General features: G+C 50.8%; 1 protein-coding gene across 1 annotated transcript in view; it reads right to left on the reverse strand.

Moving 5' to 3' along the window:
* The window catches only part of HS6ST1 (heparan sulfate 6-O-sulfotransferase 1), a 264,364-nt gene extending 248,785 nt beyond the window's left edge, over positions 1–15,579 (reverse strand). The window contains exon 1 of the mRNA XM_045030135.1: positions 14,614–15,579. Coding sequence (XP_044886070.1) covers positions 14,614–15,131 — 518 coding nt within the window. The 5' untranslated portion in view covers positions 15,132–15,579. The remainder of the gene's footprint in view (positions 1–14,613) is intronic.
* Between the last annotated feature and the right edge of the window lie 407 nt (positions 15,580–15,986).

Below are 15,986 nucleotides of genomic sequence, written 5' to 3' on the forward strand. Positions count from 1 at the left end.
ACCTCCCAAGAGGCATGAGGGGAAAACACAAAAATGACTCTCTTTTGAGAAAGAGAGAGAGACTGCACAGAGAACAGACAATGGAACACAGACAAAAAAAATAATAATCTTGCAGGTTTTACAAGGAAACTTGCAATAAATCTTTTTGAGGATTTTTTTACTGGAGTCACCTGTCTTACACCTGTTTACTCCTAATGATGTTAGAGCTATAGGCCTTAAATTAACAAGAGTAACCAATTTTGAGTGCCTAACTTGAGACAAAGTCGATTTCCAAAAGGGAGGTTGGGTGTTCAGCACTTTCTGAAAGTCAGACCCTTGAAAGGGGTCCCAAGTTAGGCATCCAAAGATCACCAGTCACTTTTGAAAATGTAGACCATACTGTCTATTTTATTTGGCAGAAGAGTTTAGAAGTTTTAGTTAATACTTCAAGATTAGCATTACTAATTTTCCTGAAAAGACTATAAAAACAAAAAACACAAAGAAGGCCCAAAAAGTTCTAGTAAAATCTAACCCAAAATATGACAGGATTTTTTGATAAATCACAGTGCAGCAAAAGAAATGCTAATGCCGTACTCTGCGATGAAGTGTAATCAAAGACTTTGCAGTTAATAAGCCGGAGAAGAGTTATGCAACAAAAATGTAGCATCAGACCACAAAAAAGTTAATTGCAAATCACCAATTTCTTGTATAAAATGGCAGGAAATTGCTAAATATTTCCTCTATAAAAAGGCAGACAACTATTATGAAAGGTGTATCATTAACCAAGGGTAGAGGACAAAGCAGCAGGAAAAATATGTTCAGATGCATTTAAGAAATCATGTGTATAAAGACACATCAGCCGATTCTGGAGGCAACAGAATGGCTGCACAGGTAGGGAATATATATATGAAAAATATAATCTTGAGATTTAGGGTAGAGGTGTCAGACAGTTCCCACTAAAGACTTATTTCAGGTTAATACCAGCAGATGTCTGACCCTTCGCAGGATAATGCTCACCAACCTTTGTGGGTGCCTTGTGTACAGTGAAAGCACTAAACAATTGCTATGATCAATGACTTCATGTTAGGGCTAGAGGTGTGAGACAGAAGCCCTCTAACTTCTTTTTAGGGTAAGGGCTAGAAAGGCTGGCCTGTCTCACACCTCTACTCAGAAGTTCCCAGCAGCAGGACAGCATACAGAGCACAACTTCATGCCCTACCCCTTATGTGCAGCATATAATGCAAATAATCACAACCAAACCCCAGTAAGGGTGGATTTTTTAAAATTCATGTTTACTGTGCACCACCATTTCTTAACACAGGTTGTTTATTTTCAGCAGAGACTAGATTGTTAGGAGACAAACGACAAGGACTAGGAGCTGCTGAGTGCTCCCTCCTTTGGCAATATCATAACCAGACCAAGTGCAGCACCAATTCACACCCGAAACCTGAAGAGCTGCAGAATAGACTGATTAAGGCCCTGGTCTCTTGATGGCAATAATTCCCTAAGGATTATGCACAGGGATAGAGAGCACTCTGTATAGAATCCAATTTCTGTACTGAGGGGATGGCAGGAGGGGAGAAATGCACAAAAAGCAATAAAATGCAATTACAGGGTCTGTGTCACCTTAGAACTGCACTAATCAGAAATTCCACTGATCAATCAATAGTTCTAAGACCATTAGGAATGATGGAAAACAAAACAAAAAACTCTTACAGACAGCCACCATCTCAGAGCCAAAAGAATCTGCAATGGATTCCTTTATTTCTATATCCTCCTCCCCCCCCCACACACACTTTTCTATTGAACCAAAAACCTCAGTATCATTTCCTTCCATCCCAACCTCAAACAAAATTCCACTAAAGAATCCTGACTCAACAGCTATACCCACTGCAACTATTAACAGTGGAAAACATGACAAGTAGCCTTGCTCCATGAAGAACAACTCTAAATTAACCAAGGAAACCTCCCCTATCCCAAATCCTAATATTTCCAAGGAATTTAAATGCAACCAGAGCTCAACTTTATGGAAACACAAAGTTTGGGGCAAGAGAAATATGTCATTTGGCTTTCTGAAGTAACCACACACACCCTATGGCAGGGTTTCTCAAACAAGGGTCGCCGCTTGTGTAGGGAAAGCCCCTGGCGGGCCAGGCCGGTGTGTTTACCTGCCCATCCGCAGGTCTGGCAGATCACGGCTCCGGGCCAATGGGAGCTGCTGAAAGCGGCGGCCAGTAAGTCCCTCGGCCCATGCCGCTTCCAGCAGCTCCCATTGGCAGCAGATCGCTGCTCTGGGCCAGTGGAAGCCGCGATCGGCCGGACCTGTGGACAGGGCAGGTAAACATACCGACCCAGCCCACCAGAGGCTTTCCCTACACAAGCAGCGACCTGTTTGAGAAGCCCTGCCCTATGGAGTTCTATTTACTCCTAGAACATTCAACTACAATTTTTGCCATGAGGATGGTAATATTACTAGTACTTTGAAACAAGTGACCTCCCATGGGAAATGGAAGAAGAGACAAACAACAGCCCTGATTCTGCAAGCGATTGAAGCCCACGGCCTTATGATGCCATTCCACAAGCACCATAGTCCCCATTAAAGGTAATCCAATAGTAAAATGTATAGCAGGCAAACACACCAAACACAATGGATAGGACACAGTAAACCAGTGGTTTTCAAACTGCAGGTCACAACACAGTACCGGGTCACAGAATGTAAGGCACTGGGTTGTGGCAGCTCTGGTCAGCACTGCCAACCGGGCTGTAAAAAAGTCCCTTCGGCAGTGCTGCCCAGCTAAGGCAGGCTAGTCCCTACCTGTTCTGACACTGCGTTGCACCCCAGAAGCAGCCAGCAGCAGATCCTGCTCTTAGGTGGGGGGGCCACGGGGCTCTGCGCACTGCCCCCGCCCCAAGCACCAACTCCACAGTCCCATTGTCCTGGAACCCCTTCCTGAACCTCCAACCCCCTCATCTCGCACCCCCAGCCCAGAGCGCTGACCGTCTCCCGCAACCCAACCCCCTGCCCCAGCACTGAGCCCCCCTCCCCTGGCCCAGAGCCCCTTTTGCACCCAAAACCCCTCATCACCGGCCTCACCCCCACACTCCAGCCCTAAGCCCCTCCCACACCCACACCCCTTATCCCCAGCCCCATTGGGTCACAAGCATCAACAATTTTCTTCTACTGGGTCGCCAGAAAAAAAGTTTGAAAACCACTGCACTAAACCAAACAGATACGCCTACCTGAACTTGAACCAGCTATTTCCTGTTTATTCATCAAACCACAGCTGTACAGTCAAACTGCTTCCAGGCCAAAACAGCTGTCATACCACAACCACACAACTATTGACTAACTTCTATCACAAAGCTCTGTGTAAGCTCAAACGCTTGTCTCTCTCACCAACAGAAGTTGGTCCAATAAAAAACATTATCTCCCCCACCTTGTCTCTCTAATATCACAAACCTAGCCACCGTTGTGAACAAATGTATTAGAAACAGATTAACAAGCAATCATCCATGACCATGTGCGGCAGCCACAAACAAGGTTCAGATAGGGCAAATGATGAACAGAAAGGGGCTATCACAGAAAGCGAAGTGATCAAAGCGGTAAGTCAAACTCGCAGAGAACACAAAACTGTTTTTAGAGGACTGGGTCTCCACTCAGCTTTGTTTGGCTACAAACATCCTCCCAGAGCGAATCACAGAAATCCTGCATTACTGTGTATGTGTGCCAGCAAAGACTTTAAACTGTCTCCAGTGCACTTGTACAGAGCCTGAAAGTTCATTAAGAGCCCAATCCTGCAAATCAGTGGAAGTTTCACAGGAAAAAGTGTCCAGTCTCTCCTTAGTTTGGGGTGGGGGTGATTGGATTGCCCAAAGAGGGAGTCACAGGCACCTCTAGGTTACAAGGGGAGACTTTTCCAGCAATGCTTTCCTAAAGAGAAGAACAAAGGTAATTACGAATGCTTCCAGCTCCTATGCTAGCATAGAACAAAAATCCTTCATTCCTCCCCTTCAGGGAGAGATTCCTCAGGATACACAGCAAACATGCCCTGCTTGGTCATGCCAGGTAAGCGTGCAGCTGCCTTATCAGGCCTTAGTCGCTTTGGGCGCATGCACTTTCTTTATTAAAGGTTAACTTAAAGCAGGGGTCTCAAACTCAAATGACCACGAGGGCCACATGAGGACTAGTACATTGGTCCGAGGGCCGCATTACTGACACCTCCCCCCTGCCACCCTCGGCCCTGCCCCCACTCCACCCCTTCCATGAGGCCCCGCCCCAGCCCCACATCTCCCCCCCCTTCCCTGAAATCCCCACCCCAACTCCGCCCCCTCCCTGCCCCCAGGGGGTGCAGGAGGGATGAGGGGTGCGGCGGGGGTTAGGGTTGGGGTGCAGGAGGGGTGCAGCAGGGGGCTGGGGTGCAGGAGGGGTGCAGGGTGTGGCAGGGGATTCAGGGCAGGGAGTCGGGTGCAGGGTGCGGCAGGGGGCTCAGGGTAGGGGGTTGGGGTGCAGGAGGGGTGCGGGGTGTAGCAGGGGGTTCAGGGCAGGGGATCAAGATGCAGGGTATGGCGGGGGTCAGGGTGCGGCAGGGGGCTCAGGGCAGTGGTTTGGGGTGCAGAAGGGGTGTGGCGGGGGTCAGGGTGCGGCAGGGGGTTGGGGAGCAGGGTGCAGCAAGGGGCTCAGGGCAGGGGGTTCGACTGCAGGAGGGGCTCAGGGGGCGGGCTCTGGCCCGGCGCGCACTGGGGGCAGGGCAGGCTCCCTGCCTGCCTGCACTGTCCCCGCGCCGCCCCGGGAAGCGGCTGGAACGTGGGGGAGTAAGGGCACAGGGGTGTGTGTTGCTGTTGCTTCAGGCACCGCCCCCAGCATCTCCCATTGGCCAGGAACGGGGGACCGTGGCCAATGGGAGCTGCCGGAGGCAGTGCTTGAAGCAACAGCAACACACCCCCCTGCACCTCTCTTCCCCCACATTCTTTCCACTTCCTGGAGTGGCGCGGGGCAGGGCAGGCATGCAGGGAACCTGCCCTGCCCCCGGTGCGCGCCGGGCCAGAGCCGCTCTAGGTAAACACTGGGGGAGGGTGGGGGGGCTCACAGGTCACAGAAAATAACAGCCTGCAGGCCGCGTGTTTGAGACCCCTGACTTAAAGCCACTGCAGCATCCCACTGAAGGGCTGGTGGCTCACAAAGCTTCTTAATCATCAATCCCCCAAAGCGTGCCTAGGAAGATCTGAAGCTTGTATTGATCAGGTCCGCACTAGCTTGCAATAGGTACGTGTGCATCATGTTGGGTGCAGGATTTGTCACTCCTCTTTTTCATGTTAAGAGATTTGTGACTGCCCGGTGTCTTATTTCTAATATCACATGCCTACAGGTTGTACCCCTTGCTGGCTCTGAAAGGGCAAGGGGGAGAATCGAAATGAGGATAAACTAATAATGTAAAGGGGGGTGGAGGGAGAAATCAGAGCTCTTACACAAGTTTTAATTAAAGGACTAAAGCAACGCAGTGTTTCAAAATCAGGTTAAACACAAGTAGACACTAAAGCCGGGACAAACCTAAGGAGTCATCATCTTTCCCACTTTGCCAGCAAAGGACAGACATTCCAATAGTAATTAAGCCTGATGTAGAACATTAGAAGGGCCCTAGGTGACTCAGGTGAACAGAACACCTTCATTCTAAGACAGCAGGTTTGGGGGTTTTTTTGTTTGTTTTAAATTAGCCAAAAGCCTGATCTCAATGACTAACCTAATTCAATGATTTCCAGTCCACCAAACTAAAACGATCTCAGCTGTGGAGAACTGACCATATTTAAGATCCATCTATCTTGGCTAGGGTGACCATATTTCCCAAAGGGAAAATGGGACATCCCCAGTCACTCACTCAAGCCCCACCACCACCACCCGTGAGGCTGTTGCCCGGTTGCTGGAACCCTGTGCCATCCCCCGCATGCTGGAACGCTGTCTCCCCCATCAATCCTATCTCCTCCTCCCCCCTGTGCAGGGCTGGCATCTCCACTCAGCCTCCCGCATATTCCTCCACACCTCCCTTTTTTGACAAAAGTGGGCATTTGTCCCATTTGCTCTTGCCAACTGATCAAATCGGCAAGAGCAAACGGGACAATGCCCAGCTTTGCCAACAAGTCAGGATGGCTGTGATAGGGCTTAAAAAAGGGACTGCCCCTGGCAAAACAGGACGTGTGATCCCCCTACTCTGGGCGGTAGAAATCAGGGCAACTGGATGCAACGTGTAGGGGATTCCATATCTGGCCAACTGGCTGTAACATACCTGGGGGGCAAAAGGAATTCAGTTTTCCACATTCCAAAGGCCTTTCTCTCCTCTCACTTTCAATAGTTTTACTCTGTTACCATTCAACTGCCTTCAGCAGAATTACTCCAGAGCCACACTGGTGTAGCTGACTTGTGAACAATGCCCTTAGCTCTCTGAATACACACATCCCATACGAAACTGTGAAAGTTCACACTTTAAAAAAATCAAACTGGCAAAAACCCTCCATACTCCTGGGCTCTGCTAATTGTTTCTTTTACTAAAATAAAATAAAAACCTGCACAAAACAAACACTGTAAATAGCTTGCCAGAGAGACTCCAGAATCCAGGCAAACGGATTTGCTTAACTATGGGTGTTACTGAAAACCTACAACAGACATCTGGGATTTTGCATTTTTAATGTTCATATATGGTATTTTATTGTTTATAAAGAATTCAAATCCAGATGAGGGTTGGGAGGGGGTTTTTTTGTTTTGTTTTTGTATTTGTGATCAGAAAAAAAAATGTTCCTGTCAATTTCTTGAGCATCCTGTGAAATGTAGATTAAAAGCTCAGCAGGTGAATTTCTGTGACAGACTCCCATATAAACACATACACAAAGCCAAGATTAAGTTAGCCTCTTGAGGAAGCTCATTAAAAAAGAAAATAAAAGAAGCAATCTACACGGCGTTTGAAACAGAAATTAAATGGGGGTGAAGAGCAACACAGTTCCAGTGTTCTGCCAAATACGCAGCCTATCCTAAAGCAACTAGCAGCTTGAGCCGAATGGATATTTAAAGCTGCTACATGCCTTATAAACTATCTCCATGTGAACAACAAATCTTCAGAAAAATAACCACTTTACATGCTCTTGTTTTGGTACAAAGAAGAATGAACCAGTAGGGCTAGTTATAAAGATTTTCAGTGAGGAGAGGAGGGGAGAATAAGGGAATGGATCTCCCTTGGTTTAAATTTATTTATATCCTTATTATTGCCACAGAACACAATTAAAACGAGGAGGCATCAGGCTCATAAGCGAAGTGCCCTATAAGAAGGTCTTGAGAACTTCTAGCTCTTCACAGTCCTTCGCACAGAGGGTGATAGGCGCAGCAGGCAGAGTGAAACACCACGGTGCCATTAGGGCAGTGGTCCCCAAACTGTGGGACACGCCTCCCAAGGGGGGGACGGAGGAACATCTGGCAGGGCACACGGTGGGGGGGGGCAGGCCAGCCCCCAATGGGGGTGGGGATGGACCACCACCCAGTTCCACTCTGCCCCAACACAGCTCCACCCCCTGCTCTGCCCTCATTCCCTCTCCATCCCCAGGCCAGCTCCGCCTCTGCCCCATCCCCAGTTCTGCCCCCAACTCCCCTGCTGAGCCAACTGTGCAGTAATGGGGGGGAGGGGGAGGGGAGAGCCACAGACAGATTCCATTACTTGTAAGGGGGGGGGGGGTGACAGGAAAAGTTTGGGCACCACTGCATTAAGGGTTGGTCCGAGAATCTTTCCATTCACTTTAAGGGCTTTAGATATCAGTGGTTTTCAACCTTTTTTTATCATTTGCAGACCCTAAAATAATTTCAAATGGAGGTGCAGACCCCTTTGGAAATCTTAGACATAGTCTGTAGACCCCTAGTGGTCCATGGACCACAGGTTGAAAACCACTGATTCATATCAAGCCCTGAGTGGAGAATGTGCAAAGTAAGCCAGTCTTACTTTGGCTATCTATTAATAGTGACAATTAGGCTAAAGAACTGAGTTGATGCAAAATATAATGGTGTGAAGATTTTAAAAATCAACTCAAGATTTTGGGCATCTCAATTTTAGATGCTTAACTTGAGATAAATGAAAAACTCAAATTTATAGAAACCACTGAGCTCCTGCCTTCTGAAAGTCAGGCCCCTTTAAGGTGTCTTACATAGGGCACCCAAAATCACTAGCCAGTTTTGAAAATCTTGATCAATATGTATTAAGTACTAACTGTGAAAAACAGAGAACAGGGTTCTGTTCTCAAAAGACTTGCAGTCTATCACCTAACAGAATCATCCTGCAGAGACTGTAGATAATGTACGCTTTTGGTTCACAATGGAGCTCGCTTTAGTTCCAAATGTTACAAGCACAGAAGATGACAATGTATTCCTTTTATTGCATGTGAACAAAACATAACATTTACTTCAAGAAATGCTTGCCCAAAAATAATTTACAAGTGTCTTTTATATACAAAGCATGGTAAACACCACTCAAAGACAACAAAACAGCATAAACTTAAAGCACACTGACCCACTAGAGCTAAAAATGTCTGTCTCTTGTTTACCGTATCAATCCAGAAAACCCAAACAAAACCAAACCCCAGGAATGCGCAGTCTTTGGACATTCTAGCACTCCCCGTCATTAAGGCCAACTCAGAGCAGAACAATAAAAAGACCCAAGTGCATTGTAAATGTATGTACCATGCCTAGGTTATGGACTGCAGAGCAATAGGGCACTATGCAGTGATAAAGCTGCATTCCTTTCCAAGTTAAAAGCTTTTAACTCATGATTTGTACACGTGGGCATTTCTGAATAACCTTCGCTTTCCAAGACCTACTGGAAGGCAGAGTGTTAGACAGATTTTTGATCAGACGATAGCTGTTGTGTTTTGGGCAACAAACATCGCTTTCCCACTCTTCTAACGCTGATGCAATAGCTGGAAAGAGCAACACTGTCAAACTTCACTGTACAGGGCCAGTTTAACTCTCCTGTGGGCCCGGGGCTCTTAGCTTTTTGTGGGGCCCCTGGGGGTTTGGAGTGGGCTCAGGGCTGGGAATTGTGATGCAGGAGGGGGTGCAGCTCCAGCTTGGGGGGTGGGCTTTGGGGTAGAGACAGAGATGTAGGGTGACCAGATGTCCTGATTTTATAGAAACAGTCCCAATTTTGGGGTCTTTTTCTTATATAGGCTCCTATTACCCCCCATCCCCTGTCCCGATTTTTCACATTTGCTGTCTGGTCACCCTACAGGGATGGGACAGGGGGTTGGGGTGCAGGAGGGGGTGTGAGGTGCAGGCTCCAGCCGGGAGGCGCTTACCTCGGGCGGCGGCGCAGCAAGGCTAGGCAGGATCCATGCCAGCCCTGGCTCCGAGCTGCTCTGCTCCCTGAGGTGGCTGGCATGTACCCAGCCAATGGGAGCTTCAGAGCTGACGCTGGGGGCAGTGTGCAGAGATTTCCTGAATGCCCCTTGCGTAGGGGCCACAGGGGCACATTGGCAAGCTGGCGCTCGCGGCTCCAGACCGGGGGAGGGAGGGGACACACACGGCAGTGCTGAGGCTCAGGAACATGTGTCCGGCCCGCAGCGGGGAGACTTGCCGCAGGCCACATCCCACCCATAGGGCTGCCCTCAGCCTGAGGCCCTGGGCTGCAGCCCCTAAAACCACTGCATTAATACGGCCCTGTCACCATACCTACTGAATATAAAGGAAGGAACTGAATGTTCTGGAAAGTGAATTTCATGTCTCCACTGCAGAAGAATGTAAAAGTAACTTTAGAATTCTGAAGTCTTACTAGGTTCAAGGAGACCCAAATGGTTGTCTGGAGCTTGTTCAAGTAAGAATTTCATAGTCAAATCCTATTTCAACACTAGCTTCTCTCAAATGCACAGGTCGCATAAAAACAAGCACTGTTTTGATGGCCAAGATACATTATTCAGAGCAGGGAAATGAAGTGGTATGATTGCTAGTGTACTGGAAATAATGCAAGAAGGTATCCTTTTTCCATCTGAACAAATGAAATTCACTACATCACTGATTTTAAACAAACATCTCTCATTTATGAATCCTGATTTCATTACAAGCCAGAGAAATGTTATCTTTTTGTGAAGATGCCTTATGAACACAATGAACTGTACTTCATTACAATAGAGCACTGTGCTAGGACAATATTACAAAGTCAACTGGCAGCTGTTTATTGTACCAAAATCATCCCCAGTTCAAAATTAATGAAAGGCCAAGCACAGTGTGTGTAAACAAACCAAGATTACTATAATCAGATTACCTAAACCTCCACACCATGGCCTCCACATTTCTGAAAATCAAGTCCTAATGCAACCTAATCTGTGGGGTAACAGAAACAGAGAGACCACAGCACTAATATTAGCGAAACTAATATTAGGATACACACAGGGGCGGATTTAGAGTTAGTGGGACCCTGTGCGCAGCTTCATTTTCAGGCCACCCCTCCCCACCCAGGACCCAGCCAAGAAAAAGAACAGTCTCTCTTATCTCCCCCACATTTTTCACTCTTTTTTTATTCATCCTCCTCCTATAAGTAATGGGAAGTAAATGAAAATAAAGTGAGGCACCTTGATTGGGGTGCTGGGGGTTGGGGTGCAGGAGGAGGTGTGGGGGTCAGGCTCTGGGAGGGAGTCTGGGTGCTAGGCGTGGGCTCTGGGCTGAGGCAGTGGGTTGGGCGCTGTTATGGGCTCTGAGCTGGGGCAGGGATGTGGGAGGAGGTGTCGGGGTCGGGCTGTGGGAGGGAGTCGTGCTGGGTGCGGGCTCTGGGCTGAGGCAGTGGGTTGGGCGCTGGATGTGGGCTCTGAGCTGGGGCAGAGGTGTGGGCTCTGGGAGGGAGTTTGGATGCTGGGTGTGGGCTCTGTGCTGGGGCAGGGGTGTGGGAGGAGGTGTCGGGGTCGGGCTGTGGGAGGGAGTCGTGCTGGGTGCGGGCTCTGGGCTGAGGCAGTGGGTTGGGCGCTGGATGTGGGCTCTGAGCTGGGGCAGAGGTGTGGGCTCTGGGAGGGAGTTTGGATGCTGGGTGTGGGCTCTGTGCTGGGGCAGGGGTGTGGGAGAGGGTGCAGGGGTCGAGCTCTCAGAGGTGTGTGTGTGTGTGTGTGTGTGTGTGTGTGTGGCTTACCTCGGGCGGCACAGCTCCCAAAGCAATCAGCGCACACACCTTTGGCAGCAGCTCCTAGGCAGGGGGGCAAGGGGTCTCCGTGAACCGCTGACTGCAGGCACCGCCCCCACAGCTCCCACTGGCCACAGTTTCCAGCCAGTGGGAGCTGTGGAGTCAGCACTCATGGTAGGGGCAGCATGCGGAGAAACACACACCCCCAGGCGGCACGGAGGGAGGGAGGCAGAGCGGGCAGGGAGCCGCCTTAGCCCTGCTGCTGGCACGTCTCTGCGCACCCCTTGGGGGGAAGTGGGCATCGGGTCTCCATGCACTGCCCGGGGAGGGGGCCGCACACAGAGCCATCTCCCCTTCCCCCCCCACCAGAGGCATGCAGAGACATGCCAGCAGCCGGCCACTTCCAGGAGCAGCATGGGGCCACCGGCCACGGCATGCAGGCAGCCTTCTTGCCTGAGCACTCCTGTGCTGCCAGCTGGGACTCAGGGGCAGGTTGTCAGATGAGATGTGTCCTGCATTTGGGGGGCCCCCCAGTCATTGGGGGTCCCGTGCCACCACATGGTTTGTTTCATGATAAATATGCTCCTGGATGCACTGGGTGCCTAGATTATTTTTTCAATATATTTTGAGCACAAATAGTTTAAAAAGTGTCAAATGCCTTAAATCCCCCAAAAAAACAAATATTAGAGAGAAAACAAGCTCATTTAAAAATTACTGAAAAGGTGCAATACTTAGTAGCTGGTTCTGAAATCCCTACAAAATACACACAGAATCCATTCCCCAAAGTGGAACATCTTCAGAAAGAACTAATTATTAAGCCTTTAAGGTTAAAGGTAACTGAGCAACCATGTAACAGGACCATTACTATGTGTGCACAATCTGGAGCTTCAGCACTATGCTATTCTGTAGTAACTGTAGGAAAAAGCAAGGAGGGTAGGGTTAAATACTGAAGGTAGAGTAGGTTTAAGTACAACTGAGGATCCTGAACACATGGGTGTCTGGATCTATCCAAAAATCTGTCTTTATGGCAGGTTAACAGTTTGCTAGCTGGGTGCCAAGGTTCACAGACTGGGTTCTTACCAGATTTGAACTTTGAGCAGTTTTCATTGCAGCACTTCACTAAACCACATCAGCAACAGGACAGGTGAGGGGTATTTTGTTTATAAATGTTTACAAGTGCCTTAAAAATAAAAGATCACAAGGAAAGCCTGGTTTGCTGCTCGTGGATCAGCCAGCATGACAGTGACTCAAGTATAGAATTAGGATGACTAACATTGAAACGCACTGAGATCCGTTGAAAAGAGCAGTAATCGCAATAGAGGCAATAAAGAATACTAATAACTAATACACTAATAACTGCATACTGCTCCTAGGACAAGACCAACTAAAATGGTTTAATGAAGAAAGAACAGCGATGCTAAAACACAGACTTGCTCTAAGGCTGCCGTTCACTAAATGGATTATTACGTATGCTATTAAAAATATATATACAGCACACGGCATTAACAAATGATTGCATAAAATGTTGCACAGCTCTGAGAATGAAACTTAAAGAAAAAAATTATACAAGGGATAGTAATAACAACAGTGATTTACATTCACTAAAGAGATTGTGCATGGTATTTCAATGATAGTTTTTAGCTGACCCCTACCAGACCTCTTGGACTCAAAGCCACAAAAACATGTTAAATTTGGGAAGCAGGAATAATAACAATTGGAGATGCTTTTAAACAAACCAATTTAAATTTACATAGATTATTGTAAATTATTAGTTTAAGAGCAAGTTAAGATTGGGGCAGTGGAATGAAGGGTAGGATGCAAGAGGATAGGAATGCAGTGGGATTTGGTGTCTGTGTGAGAGGGGCTGGGGGTCGGACTGGGCATGTATAAGGATGAAATTTTGAGAGAGTTGTCTTGCCTGGGACTTTGGGGTGACGTGCTCTCTCTTGCCCAAGTGGAAGACAGAGAGATAAAGGGGATGTAGGTTGAGCTTGGGAGGGGAAACATACAGTTTTCAGCTAAGGCTTTCGAAGCACCACTTACTGTGCACAGAAAAGGATAGGGACTGAAGGAGGGAATATAGAGTGGGTGTAGGGCTGAATGGGGTATGCAAAGTGGAATATGGGGGTGATTGTGCACGTACATGCAGGGGGGGTTAAGTGTGCAGGGGATTGGTTGTCTTGGGTCTCTCTTGCCTGCAATTGAGGGTGTACAGGTTTAGCTGGGGTACAGGAGGATTAGGGATGCACAGAGTAGGGTAGGCATATAGATTACACGGGCAAGGATAAGGCTGGGCTGAGGAGTGGAGAGTGCACAAGATGGGATGTGGGGGTACAGGGGGGAGGTTCAGTGAATGCAATGGGGTGAGCTAGAGTGCAGAAAAGAGGTGCAATGCCTGTAACGGTGTGGGCAGAGGGGGTGCCTGGGCTAGGGATGCAGAGGGCAGGTGCAGTGTATATTGTGGCAAGGGCAGGGAGTGCAGATGGATGCATGCTGTGGGGGTTACAGAGGGCAGGTGGTCTGAGCTGGGGATGCAGAGAAAAGATGCAGCGCACGCCATGGGAGTGGCAGAGGGGATCTCTGGGTTGAGGGTGCAGAGGAGAGTGCAGTGTATGCTGTGGGGTGCAGAAGTGGGTGGCCAGGCTGGGGTGCAGAGGGCAGGGGCATGCATGCAGTAGGGTGAGCAGGGGAGGCAGACAAGATTACAGTGTATGCAGTACTATAGGCTGGGGGGGGGCTGAGAGAAGTGCAGTGCATGCCATGGGCTGGGGGTGCCTAGAGAAGTGCAGTGTATGCTGTGGGGGTACAGAAGGGGGTGCCTGGGCTGACAGTAGAGAGAGGGGTGCAGCGCATGAAAAAGGGGTGCCTGGGCTGGGGATGCAAACACTGCAGAGGTGCAGAGGAGGTGCCTGGGCTGGTGGTGCAGAGTACAGTGCCCTGAGTGAGCATGCAGATGGGGGCGCAGTGAGGGGTGCCCAGGTTGGGGGTAGAGAGGAGTCCAGCGCATGCAAAGGGAGTACCTTGACTGGGGGTGCAGTGCACACTGTGGGGGCACAGATGAGGTGCCCAAGCTCAGGGTGCAGAGAAGTGCAGTGGGAATGAAGAGAGAGGTGGCGAGGGGGTGCAGTGCATGTTGTGGAACTGAAGAGGGGGTGCTGAGGGTGTAAAGGAGTGCAGTGCATGCTGTCGGCTGGGCTGGGGATGCAGAGAGGAGTGCAATGCAAGCCATGGGTGTGCAGAGGGGGTTCCCAGGCTGGGGGTGCAAGGGATGCCCAGGGGGATGTAGTGAACGCCATGAGGGTGCAGCGGGCATTCCCATGCTGGGGGTGCAGAGCATGCTGCAGGCTGGGCTGCGGATGCAGAAGGGAATACACTGCACGCTGTGAGGGTACAGAGGGGAGTTCCCGGGCCGGAGGTGCAGGGGAGTGCAGTGAACACCATGAGGGTGCGGGTGGGTTGTTTCCCTTGCGGGGGATGCCAGGCATGCCCGCGGGGTGCCGCTCACCTGGGGGCTTTGAGCGCGGCGCTCTCCCTCTTGTCCAGCACGCCGGGCACGCAGCTGGTGAGCTCGGTCCAGTCGGCGTGCAGCCCGCAGCTCCAGCCGGTGGAGAAGCGCGAGAAGAGCCAGGTCTCCCGGCGGTTGGGCCGGTAGCAGGTGCACTTCTTCTGCCCGGGCCGGCAGTCGCAGGGCACCTCGAGCCGCACGTTCTGCACCAGGTGGCGGCCGAAGGTGGTGCCGCCCGTCTTCTGGATGTGCAGGAAGACGATCACGTCCTCGCCCTTCATGTCGAAGGCGAGCGCCCGCTCCAGCGCCCGCACGGGGAAGTAGTACTTCTTGACATAGTGCGGGTCCGGCGTGGGGAAGAGGTCCAGCTCCTCGGCCGGGGCGCGGCCGCTGGGCGCCCCCAGGCTCAGCCCCGGCCCCACGTACTGGTACAGGATGAGCATGAAGCACACCGAGCCGGCCACGATCAGCAAGAACTTGCTGGTCCTTTCAACCATGCTCCTGCCAGCGCGCCTCATGTGTCACCATCTCCCGGGGCTGGGCACGCGGGGGGCAGCGGCGGGGGGCACGGTCCGCTCCGCTCCGCTCCCGTCCCCCCACAGCGGCTGGCACCCGGGGCAACCCCCCTTCCTCCTCCTCCGGCGAGCGGTGCCGGGGCGCTGCGGGGCGGGACAGAGCGAGCGCCCGGCGGGTACCAGCCCCCTTCCCGGTCGGTGTCTTCTCTCCCCGGGCGGGACTCGCCGATCGGGAGGCGCGCGGCTGCCGGGGGCGGGGGGGAAACTGGCTCGAGCCCTTCCTGCCGCTAGCGCGAGCCCACCATGATCGGAGCCCAGCATGCACAGCGCCGGCGCCGCTCGCTCCGCTCCGCTCTCGGCGGCCGCCTCGCGCCGACAGCAGCAGCGCGAGGCAGAGAGAGACAGAGAGAGAGAGACGGCAAAGCCCCGCAGCCCTTTCAGCTCTGAGGTTGCAAGCACCCGCCCGCAGCCTTTTTTCCCCCCTCCCCTTTTCCACTTCCTACACGCAGCCGCTGGCTCCGCTTGGGGAGCTCTCCAGGCTCGCAGACTTTTACAGTTCTCCTCAGAGAGCAGCAGGACGGTCCCCTTTGCCTCCGCCCCGCCCCCCAGGTTGCCAAGGTGCAGTACTGCTAAGCTGTGGCCATTTAAATAAGGGAGATTTCAAAGCCAGGAGGGAAAAATCGGGGAAGGCCGTAAAGGTGTCGTGGAAACACTTTGCAATGCAACCATCCCTGCAGGGAGAGCCTTTGCACGAAGCCTTGAAAATCACCTGCAGTGAGAGAGGTTTGGCACAGCTGAGTTTCTTATTTCTCCTCCCTTTTTGAAACAAAATTACACAGGTGCTGCTGGAACGGGGGT

The sequence above is a fragment of the Mauremys mutica genome, chromosome 9 (genome assembly GCF_020497125.1).
Source record: "Mauremys mutica isolate MM-2020 ecotype Southern chromosome 9, ASM2049712v1, whole genome shotgun sequence".
Classification (NCBI taxonomy): Eukaryota; Metazoa; Chordata; order Testudines; family Geoemydidae; genus Mauremys; species Mauremys mutica.